Consider the following 11,827-nt stretch of genomic DNA (forward strand, 5'->3'; position numbering starts at 1 on the left):
ATTGTATGAAAGGTTCCTAAAAATATAATCTAATGTATTATTCACACTCACAATTCATCCAAATTGCTTGTTTTTGCACAAACTCCCTTCAGTTATAGTGTTCTCAATTTGGGTTAACTGTACAGTTTAACTGTTATGCATTGAATATGAAATATCCATAAAATGTGTCCCTTAGTCAGGGGTCATCAGTTTACTGAATAACAGAAAAGGGAGGAAAAGGTTGGGAACCAGTTTTAAGGAACGTTCCTAACCATTAGGAATCCATCGTGCTGAAGGGTTCTTTCTATAGATGAAACCTGACTCTGCATTGTCAGCCACAGACAGCAAGTATAGTGTGTGTTCAAGTTAACCTAATTCCAGGTTGCTCATGTTATCTCATGTAGGTCAGACACCATGTAACTGCCCAGTTTGATGTTTTACTTGTCTTCTCTACACTTTCATGCAAAAAACAAAAAAAATCAAAACCACTTTAACAACACTTGGATGATCCTTCAGTAAACAGAAATATAATAAACAAAGCACCACGATGCTTGGAAACTGTGTTTAATAAAACTCCATAAATTTAAGCCTATACATCTGACAACTCTACACTATGAATAAATAAAACATTTTCTCACAAAAGGACAGTAGGTGGCATATATGAACATTTCCCATTGTAAAAATACAGTACTTCAAGACTACACGTGTAGTATTCCAATTTCAATATCTAATTTAATACAAGTGATTTATTTAAACTATAACAAATGGTCTAAAGTGCAAAAAACCTTGTCAAAAAACAATATGTAAGCTATAAAAATTCATGTTTAAAAAAACATTGGTCAGTCACCTTAAACCTGTCTTCAGCTTTAATGTCCAGTGTGAACAATATGCACCATGATTCCTAACTGTAACAATATGCCAGATTTTGGTTTGTGTCCCAGTATCCAGGCCCTCCTCTGTAGCTAGGAGGGACCCACAGATTATGCCTTAAAGTGTGGGGGGCTCTGCTGCGAGGCCTGAAGCCGTACTGAGGCTGTGGAATGATAGGACCTTTCCCTGGTACCATCCTCTTAGGATGCCACGTAGGAGCAGCTGGATTCATCGCCTTAAAAAAGAAAATATCAAATATCAACTGCAATACAAACAACCCAAACCCTTGAACCCCTGGATGCATTTCATTACAAATTAATGTTAGACCTGCATGCAATATTTAGTCATAGGACTTAAATAATAATGTATTATGCAATACCTGCTTAGCACAGCGGCTGTTGGGAACAGTGAGAGGGGAAGTGCGCATGCTCTCCTCGTCAGAAGAAGAACCTGAGTGGTAGTCTGACGTCACCCTCTCCAAAGCACTGGTCACCTTCTTTGCAACATCTTTGTCCTCCTCATCATCGTTAGAGAAACTGGCCACTGAGAAATAAGGATTTTGCTCTCCATATCTAGTAATGGGAACAGGGGGAAAATCAACAATTAACATACTTGGCTAGAAATCGGTTTGAAACCAAGCAATTCTTTAATACATATGCTTGAAGACAGAGTTTTCATTATATTTGATCTTTCTTCACCAATATGACTCCAGGAAAATTGATCCTGAAAAGTATAGGCTGGAAAAAAATCCAGAAATCCAAAAAAATAAAAATAAAGTTGCAGGCTGGCGTTAATCTGTTGATATTCAAAGCCAAGTGTATCAGTGGCTGCAGTGAAGTTTGATCAATTAGTTCTATGTACTGGTTACTTTTATAAACCTCCAACAAAACACACTTCCAATGAGTCTGAAATAGTTGCCAAATGGTCACATTTTACCAGTCACTTCAATGAGGGAAGCAAAATACCATTCATTTGGCAGGTAATAGTACCACCCTCGAGCCCTGGTTACACCAGCAAAGTCTTCCAGTGTTTAATGCCAAAACCATTTGTGTCTTCAAACTTTGTTTCATCTATTTATGGCAAATTCCCTCAAAATCTCACCTGCAACAGACCTCCCCAGGGTCCACCCACAGTGTGAGTTCACGAGGCAGTCCCAGGTCACTGTACCGAACCCCGCTCTCCCGGCAGGCCCGAAGGAGCTCTGGATCCTGCCTGTGAAACCTGTTCACTCTAATACACCTGCAGAGCACAAAACAGATTTCAGTTGTACCATTCAGTGGAAAGATCTTCTACTGGATTTGCTTCTTAGAACATCCTTACGAACAGCACCTGTATGCCTGTCCTTTGCTGGGGTTTTCAGGGTACCAGTGCCCCTTGAACTTCTCCTGCAGTGCGACAGCCAGCCTCTCAACAAACAGCTCGATCTTGTGCGACTCCAACTTCTCCCCCTTTTTCACAAGCCTCTTCAGGAAGAATACCACAGCTGCGATTTCTCTCCTCATATTTCACACACGTTTCATTACGTTCAGACAGCCTCTGTAAGCAAAGGAACTTTGGTCAGATGAGCAGCAGTTCAAATCATATGTCACAAGTATTCCTATGGAAAGATGTTAGTTGAGGAAAGTGTCAAATTGCTTTGTGGGGCCTGAATTGGGAATATCCTAACATATTTAGATACACTGACTCCCAGGTGGCAAAATGTCACTTTTTGGGCTGCACAATTAATCGAAATATTATCAAAATTGCAATATGGCCAGGTGCAATATTCAAATCTTAAGAAGCTGCATTTGTTTGATAAAAAGTACAATTTGTGACAGCAGCATTATAATTAAGCACTGTAGCTCTGTAGGGATGTGAGGCCAATCTTGTTCTACAGATGTAAGAAAACATGTTTCTTTGCTACACCAACAGACATCACATCATCATGATTGTAGTATTTGTTTCAGTGGAAACTGTAGTGATGGAAAGATTGTCATATCCAAATATCTGTCAAAATATTTGTTGTTTTTTTTTTAAACATATCGTGCGGCCCTAGACATTTTGGAATAAAACTCTTTAGGAGAAAAACTCCATTACTCACACATTTGAAATTGATTCAGTGTTTAACCACCATCTTTATCCGCTACACCATTCAGTCCAAACTAAGTGTATTATATGAGAGGACCTACCAAGTCTCTGTAGTTGAACAGTAAGTCTCTTTCATTAACGCTAGTGTCCATGTGCGCGTGGCAACAACTGCTGTGTTAGAGATTATTTTTGTTTAAATGAACGGATAACACTGGCATTAAAACATTTAAGGACAATGTGTCCTTCACCTGATGTGCTGGCTTCAGTTAACGGCCAGGCGATTACAAACGACCCAGAAAGGCGGGCTGTGACGCGCAGGTTCCGGTCACCGCCATACTCCACAACACAAGCCACAGCTCTCAGGGGGTTAGCCTGTTAACAGAGCTAGCTGTATTCGCGCCGAAGTGAATTTCAAACTTACTTTCGACCTCATGTTGACTACATTACACTATTCCCTTCAGAGAATACAGGCTACGGCTATTAACGCCATTAAAGTTAACGCCAACAGCCTCATGTTGCCAACAAACACAGCAACTATCCTAAATATGGAGGCAAAAGTTAGAAATAGTCATGCTACATTGTGATATATTGACATATAAACACACACATTAAGAGACACTTATGTAACGTAGTGAGATACGAGGATATAACCAGCTTGCGTTACCTCTCCTTGTGGTCCCTCCCAGCATGTGGGCATAAGAATGAATGGTAGGGTGAAGTCGGCCAGCAGAAGAACCCTTGAGGTTCGGTTATTAACCCCGCCCTTTACAACACGATACCCGCCCGCCGATCATTCTCATTGGTTCAAGCAGACCAATATAGCGCATTCATTGGTCGAACACATGTCCGTAAAAGAGGAAGTGAGTCACACTCATTGCTGTTATGACTCATAGCGTCGGGCATGTGTTTTTTGTTTGTTCCGATGGTTGCGTCCAGTGATGTCATTTCATCGTGAAAAATGCAAAGCGCAAACACCATTTGAAATTTGTAATTTGTCATTTGTCAGTGAATTATTTTTGGTGTTAAGTTTGACTTGTGTTGTATAAACCACTGTTTTCTTACTGTGCATGTGACAATAAAACTCTTGAATCTGGAAAAAGTGGAGAAAACAAGAAATAGATCAAGTTCATGACGGTGGGAGAGGAATACCAATAACTTGCTGAGAAGGGGGCTTTATAAAGAACGATTCAGACAACACAGGGAACATTAAAACTACATTATGTTACATCATTCCACAAAATGTCTTCTTTTAAAGTCAGTTATTAATATTGAAGGTTCTCAAAGTATTACGGTAAAGGCTATTCGATCCATGTGATGTTTACCACATAACAGTAGTGTGCATATTTCCCGGAAATGATTACAACCACCAGGATCATTTGTAGTTCAACATGTTGTCCAAAAGAGGGCACCCAACCTCCACCTACCACACAATGCAACAGGCCCTGTCCCTCTGTATCTGCAGTCCATCTGGAAATCCAAGAAGTTAACAATTGTTTGATGAAATGTTGGTTTTTTGTGCTATCAGTTAGTTAGTTAGAGAAGTACACATGATTGTGCGCTGTAAAAAGCCAGCACTTCACTGTTTAATTGTACATGAAGTGAAGAATGGGTGACTTTGAGCAGAGGTTATTGCAGTTGATTCTGAGGAGCTGCTGCTTTGAATGTTTTGTCAAGCACCCATGTGTAGAAGAAGCCCTCCGGTGGTGGCCACATTCCTTTCCATCAATGAGAATACTAATAATCAATCCACAGCACTGATAACCAGCATATGTAGTAAAAATAATTTTATTTTATTGAAATATTTTACAAAATAATACAAACTGTCACTTAAGCACAAATCACATAGCTTGTGTAAGGTCCATGAACACACAGAATAAATAGAATGTAAATCATCACACAACACAAATGCAGCCTTGTTCGACATTAGAAAACAAATGTACAAAGAGTCAAGTCTAAAGAGCGGAGGTGAAGTGTAACACAAGTATGCTATCATCTCCAGTAAATGATAATGAGATAACCAAAACCAGTCTTCTCTGCTGAGCAGAGGCACAGGCCCAGGCATGTTTCCACAGTACACAAAAACACACAGCATTCAGAATTGAAATGCACATAAAAAAAAACATACAACTGACGATTGAATGACTTAAAAGTTGCATTAAGGACCAGTAATCTGAATACTCGTACACACTCAAGCACACACAACACAGTTATCCAAATAAAAGCAAGATACAAGTTTTAAATGGAGCTAAAACCTTTAACTTTAAACCCTAAAAGGGGTCAATACATTTAATCTCTTACAAAGAGAGAGCAAAAGAGATACACTGACAATGCTGAGTTTTTCTGAGCATCAGTCTGATTAGAACCTCGTCTTTCCCAGCTTATTATACTCGAGTATCAGTGACCTCCTCTGAGAAAAACTCACATAAACAAATATTCTTTAAGATATTTTCTACTTTATAAGGCTTCTGATTTATTTGTCTCTTTCTTGCATAGGGTTCCTGAATAAGAAACTAAGCAAACCTGCAGGCTTAAAACACTGACTGTTTGTTAATACCATCCCCTATGTGCTTCTCTACTTTTGTTCAAAAATCAGGGACCTCCAGAGGCACAGTACACTAAACTATCCTGTTTGTTTTATTGCTGTGACATCAACTTAGCTCTCACACATCAATGCAGGAGAGAGGGCGGCTACAGTTAACACTGCACATCAAAGAAAAATGAAAAAGATAAATAAAACAAGTCATAAAATACACACCGTGTGTACTTGAGAACTAATCGTTTCCACGTCAACACTTTGGGAGTAAAAATCTATGGTTCATCATTACACACAGACGTAAATCACTAAGCCACATACATTTGGTATTGCATCGTCCTCTATTAAGGGAATCTAAGTCAAATGCTTGCAGTTGACATGTAAAACAGAACGAGTACAGACTTTGGTTTGGCAGCTGGATTTCTTTTGCAATATTGTCACCTTTCCTTTTCTAATATTCACTCAGTGTATAGCCATACGAAGGACTTGTGCTTGACAGCTATACAACAGGCAACAAACAGCTCTGTGCTTAATATCAACTAAATCTCATCAGCATTAATAGTTACTATAAACCCAAAAGAATTCAAAACTAAATACCTAGCTTTTTAACTTTTTTAAGCATTTTAAGGGCATATTAACTGATATTTATTGACTGATATTTCAACTTGCTGCCTGCCAACCAGCTGTTACAAAGTATTAGTTCATTGACACTCCCAAAATAGTCATCACCCCCGCAAACTAAAACCTGCACAGCTAGTATAGCCATAGCCGTGTTAACCTTCACACTCTGATTTGTATTCGTTGCAATAATGCTTTAGGGTACTTTGGGTGTTGTCTTGCACTTTCCCTTTTCTAGATTTGACTTGATCTTATTTCAATATGTTACTTATTTGAGTCAAAATGTTTAAACCCTGTGTGATAATTTAGCAAAGCTTTGTTAATTTTAATTGTCTGTAATTTCCCCATGAAGCCCACTACTGTTCTATCTATCTCATTTACAAAATGGCAAATATCTCAGAGGACCACAGTTTCCACAAACAATCGTGTCTAATTAGAGCAGTTTGAAGCCAACTCCAAAACTCACGTTTCAAGCCATTATATTGCCAGTGTGCAGCTGCAGGAAGAAGCTTAAAGCTTGCTAATGCTTTACATTACAACAGTAATCAAACACTACTGCTGGCAGTGCCAATCGGGATTAAAATATGACAGACATCATCCAACTAATCTGCATCAAGTATTTACCCAATCCATGTTATAAAATACTGTAACTCAGCAGTCCATATGGAGGAGTATTAAGCAGTGTTATAACCCATATTTGAAAAGCCATCTGACATAATGAGAAGGGTAAAAATAAAAATGTGAAAATGTATCTACAGAAAATGAAAACTGAAATGTGTGATAGAAAACTAAACAAAAGTAAATAAAACCAACAGCAACCATTTATGTAAAATTATGCAGACAAAGTTTTTTCAGTCTGTATTTAGGTAAATCTTAAGAGATATTCTTTAAGGATCATGCCCAATCAGAACATGTCCTCATCGTCTACCGGGGCCAGGAAACTCTGAGCTCCATTTCACCGGGTATTACCATGCATCCTGGGTACACGAGTAGGGTGGAATTCAGGTCACATGCCAGACCAGCAATTTGTTTTAAACTGCAAACCACCATTAATCCTTGCATCATCACCTCAACCACAAGAACGGAGGCCACGTCAACCCAGCCCTTAATGCGGCTCTAAAGCAGATCTAACAACTCAACGCCACCATAGTGTTGTAAAAGTCACTCAGTATACAGAAAGGCTTTTTCCGGCTTGCTGCAGCCAGCATGTTGAAGTGTCTGTCTGCTTCCTCTCAGCACATTTCACCTCACTCCACAGGGCTGCTGCTGCTGCTGCTGGCTTTGACCCCGGCCCTGCTAATGTGCAGCCAGGGCAGCTTGGCACAGTTCTTAAAGAGCTGCTCGATGGCAATGTGACGCACGTGCAGCTCAGACGCCAACGAGTCTTTTTCCTGCACGGCCACAGTCAGCTCCTCGAAGACCTCTGTGGAGGGACAAACAGGAAAGGGAAATCAGTGGTTAGGTTCACTCAAAAGGTCAACTTATACACAGACAAACAAATGAGATAAAGAAAATCAATAAGGCCGATTACTGAAGGAGCAGAGAGCAAAGACAACACGACAGAAAATGCATCTGCTTAAGATACTCCCGCAGCAAAGTTATGCAGCTGAGGAACACTCATTTAAACAATATATCCAATATAAAGAACTGTAGATCAAACCAGTTTTGGGCCTGTGTGCTCCTCCTAAATAATTTAGGATGAGCAATAACCTCCCCATCTGTTTTGAGTAAAGTAATGAAAATATGTGCAACCGACTGCCCCTGAAGGATGAATAGGAATGTGTGACTCCAGGCGCAGACTACACTTCACTTCATCAGAGGACATCTCACATTAGCTTGTGTAATTTTCATCTTGGCACTGGCCAAAGTGAGAATTTGGCTCATTTGATCACTGAATGAAGATGAAAATATCAAGAATGTTTAACGATGATTGGGCTGTCAAATTGAGTGTGTCAAACTCTCACTACGCTGTGCTGTAATGACCCTGCTGCAGCAGCCGTCACATGCTCTAGTGGGTACTTGAACTTACTGAGGTTAATATAAAACCTGCTTGAGATGAGAAGCGTGTTGCTTAGCTGTTACTGTGTGTAGAAAACAATACACATGATGAAGAATGGAGTGAACAGACAGGCAGGGTACGCATGAGCGAGCACTACACAGTGCCCAATTCAACTCAACTGGTCACATGGAAGGAGAGGATGTGTTGACGAGAGAACTTGTGCTTTGAGTCTCATGTGCTGAAACTCAGACTGGGTATGCTGTAGATTAAAATACTTTTTACTGATGCTACTTCTCATCAGTCTACAATGGGCATTTAATAGAGAAGAGCATTACAGATTGAAGATGATGTTAAAATATTGATGATTAAAACAGTTAAACTTTATATTAAAAGGAATTTATTTGCATCTAGTGGTGAGGTTGTAGATTACAACAAATATAGCTCACCCTTTGAAGCATGTCTGAGAAACCAGAGTGGGCCTAAAACTCATTCTGGGCTACTGTAGAAACATGGCAGCTCAACATGGCAGACTCTGTAGAAGACAACCTTCTCCCTAACAATAATACAATTATACAACTAGCAATACTACTATTCTAACAATTCTACACTCATGAAAACACACCTATGAATATTATATTCCATTTCTGCAAATGGATCCTAAATGTTACACACTGGACCTTTAAAGGTTGTGTTCAACCTGCTGTATTGTGCAAGGACACAATGCCAGTAAAAACCACTTACTTTGAATCTGCATCAGTAGTTGGGTGTTTATCTGATGGAGCTCGTCCACACTCATTTTAGACACTGAAAGAAAAAAACAACATATTTCATTAGTCACACTGAATGTCCACAGCATCCAGCTGCGTTCTGGCTCAGCTGCAGTTTACTGGAGAGGTTTCCAAGTGCAGCATCTTCAGCAGACATATTTCTAATAGTTGAGAGTTGGTTTTGTTGTTTTGCAAACAAAAATACAGCAGCTCATTTAGAGGTGGTAACAGACGCTTTGTGTACTAAGATGATAACCTTTTGCTACTTCTAACCATGTTTGTCATCGATCATTTTAAATGTCAATAGAGCCGATCTCACAGTACAGCTGCCGTCATTAACCTGTGTTCTGGTTCATTTTGTCAGACAATGCCATGATTGTAAAATAATGATTTTATCTGCAGCTCAGCAACTTCATAATGACTGCTGCTCAACATAGTATTTGTGAGCCGGATCAAATGTCATGCTTCTTCTGTTTCTGTTGTCTGACAACAGAAACAGAAAGCTATGTTTATGAGAACAACGATATTGTGAATTTTGCTGCTGATGATCTCAGAGAGGAAGAGCAACAGAGGATTAATGGATCCTTTAACCCTTCAACTACTTGTGTTTGTGTGTAGACAGAATTCAGAAACAGGCATTTATATACATTTGGAGTGAATTTCACAGACACATGCAGCTTTGACAAAAATAGACGCGCAGCGTTAAGATAACACGGAAAAGAGAGACACTCTGGACACGGAGCTGGTGGACAGCAGCCACTACGGATCCTGTGTACAATGGCCGTTAGTATATCAGTAACAAACTAATTAGGTCCTATTAAAGATATAAGAGTAGCATTATGATGACTAGTTGCTTTAATGTGTTTTTCACCGTTTATAACTGTATGAGAAAAAGGTTATTTCATTCACATGCTGCACACGCAAACTTTTATCAGTTTCCTGTCCATCTGCAGATATTCAGAGCAGTGAGCGTTGGTAGGTCGATGATAAGCTGATGTAGATAAACGCACATAACTAAGTACAAACCGTGTTTCTGTCAAATGCCTGTCAGCTTTCATTTAAAAGCACAGAATTTGTAGTCATAAGCAGCTTTAGTACTGAAGAGACATGAGACAGGCAAGGACACACTGTATCTCGAGGTTATGAGAAAATTAACTTTCCTCTGGAGGGATCATAGCACAGAGGAGGATGAAGGACAGACCAAGCAAGAATGTATACTCTGTTTTGTCTGCTGCCTTTTAATGAACACATGCTTGGAGGATTTTGAGACCTCAGAGAGATCACACTGAACTAAAGTCCAGACAGAGGAGAGAAGAGAGGAGTGCAGCAATCCATTTCTGTTGAAACACTATTCTTCCATCAAAAGAAGAAGAAAAAATCAACCTCCAACCACTGTTTCAATCACACACTGACAAGTTGCACGTAAAAAAAAAAAAATCAACTTAAATGTGCTCACATTCATCTCTGCTGTGGCCCTGGTTTCTGTGCTGCGTCTGTCCTCCTCCTGATGACTGCTTCCGGCTGTGTAGGCCTTTCCTGCCATCACTGGACCAAACGTCAGATTGGGACTCCTGCAGCAGCCCCAGCTCCTCCGCTGTGTGGCACTCCAACATACCCATGGCGTAATCAGGCATTACGGCGCGGCCCGTTGCTTTGTCCCAGCAGGGCGTGTACCGGGGCACCTGGGCATCCATCTGGGGAAGCAGCTTGCAGTCATTCTGCTGGCTGTAACAAAGGAGCTTGGCCCCCCGCCTGCTGGGGCCGTTGGAGGAGACAGAGTCTTTGTTCTGGGCATACTGGATGATGCGGTTCAGTTTCTGGCTGAGGGCCAGCTTCATGCCCTCATAGGCACTTCGGGAGACCTTGGAACGTGACAGCTTCTGGTTGGCAATTAGGTGGCATTTCTCAAAGCAGTCTCTGTGGCCACGCAGGGACTTTGAGTGCAACAAGGTAGCAGAGGAGACACCTGCATTCACACAGATATAAAGCAATGAGTCAATAGGTCAAATACAACTCCAATCTCCAGCCACACAAACAAAAGTCAAAGTTATGATAGGAAAGATACAGTGAAGCCCAAGATGTATGGTTCCTAACCCATAACAAAGTACATGAAATAGTTGAAGCAGTAATCTCCACAGGTAGTGAAACAATACTGACCTATTGAAGCACAGCAAATAAAAGTAAAGCAAGCTAAAAGTGGCAGATTGACCTATCGCGATCTCTCTGTGAGAGCTGCTTAGTGTGCAGGGGATTAGCCAGTAGAGCTTTGAGATAGCAGGGATAATAGATTATCACCGTGTCAATGCAAACGCAAAGTATATTTGGAACATTTTTACTGAAAAATAGTTGGGAGAGTGTTCTCTGTCCACATGAAGGAAAATACCTGTCAAACAGCCAGAACAATACAAATACAATCTTCAAAAGTCTCCACTTTATCTTGTTGTTGGTAAAAACCTCTGCATCCACCTGTGAGCCACTGTCAACAGAGGATGAACCTGGTCCCAGAAACAAAACAATCAGACCGCTCGCATCGAAAAGGAAGCGGAAAAAACAACCTTAGTATGGGGGCTGATGTTCAGACTACATGCCTTGGAAGTACCTCTATTAGGAAGCAAAGCTTCCATTATCCAATCAAAACAGGTCACACTGTATCCAGTGTAGCATGCACAGAGGAAATGAACACATAGCAAGTGGAGCTGAAGGTGAAAGAATGAGAGTCAAAACTGTGTCTGTGTGTGTGTGTGTGCGCAAGAGATAGCAGACAAGGCTTAAGTGAGAGTGTGCTGCACAGGCGTTTGTGTGACGGCCTTCTTCTCACAGCCTACATTTCTCAGCAGACAGACGTACGTGTTGGAGCCTGAGGTGAGGAGATTACTCACTGTTGTCCATATAGATTCAAAGAGCTCACTTGGGTAGCCTGGGCTTTACCAGCAGACAGATGAACATAGAAAACCACAGGACCCTAGTACCACAGGACGGACACACACACACACA

The 11,827-nt window shown here is 40.6% G+C and overlaps 2 protein-coding genes across 3 annotated transcripts in view; both read right to left on the reverse strand.

Annotated features, from left to right (window-relative positions):
- Window positions 1–525: 525 nt before the first annotated feature.
- On the reverse strand, window positions 526–3,683 carry btg3 (B-cell translocation gene 3). The gene is made up of 5 exons (XM_035665964.1): window positions 3,581–3,683; window positions 2,179–2,385; window positions 1,951–2,088; window positions 1,229–1,421; window positions 526–1,084 (listed from the first exon to the last, which is right to left on the reverse strand). The coding sequence occupies exons 2-5, from the start codon at window positions 2,349–2,351 to the stop codon at window positions 881–883; spliced, it is 708 nt and encodes a 235-aa protein (XP_035521857.1). The 5' UTR covers window positions 2,352–2,385; window positions 3,581–3,683; the 3' UTR covers window positions 526–880.
- A 3,640-nt stretch (window positions 3,684–7,323) lies between these two features.
- The window catches only part of cunh21orf91 (chromosome unknown C21orf91 homolog), a gene marked incomplete at its 3' end in the record, with an annotated part of 15,197 nt that continues 10,693 nt past the window's right edge, over window positions 7,324–11,827 (reverse strand). For both annotated transcript variants that reach the window (XM_035666564.1, XM_035666565.1), the window contains 3 exon segments: window positions 7,324–7,490; window positions 8,808–8,870; window positions 10,290–10,799. In XM_035666564.1, coding sequence (XP_035522457.1) covers window positions 7,324–7,490; window positions 8,808–8,870; window positions 10,290–10,799 — 740 coding nt within the window.

Source organism: Morone saxatilis, unplaced genomic scaffold (assembly GCF_004916995.1).
Source record: "Morone saxatilis isolate NCDOM2014 unplaced genomic scaffold, NCSU_SB_2.0 Contig20, whole genome shotgun sequence".
Classification (NCBI taxonomy): domain Eukaryota; kingdom Metazoa; phylum Chordata; class Actinopteri; family Moronidae; genus Morone; species Morone saxatilis.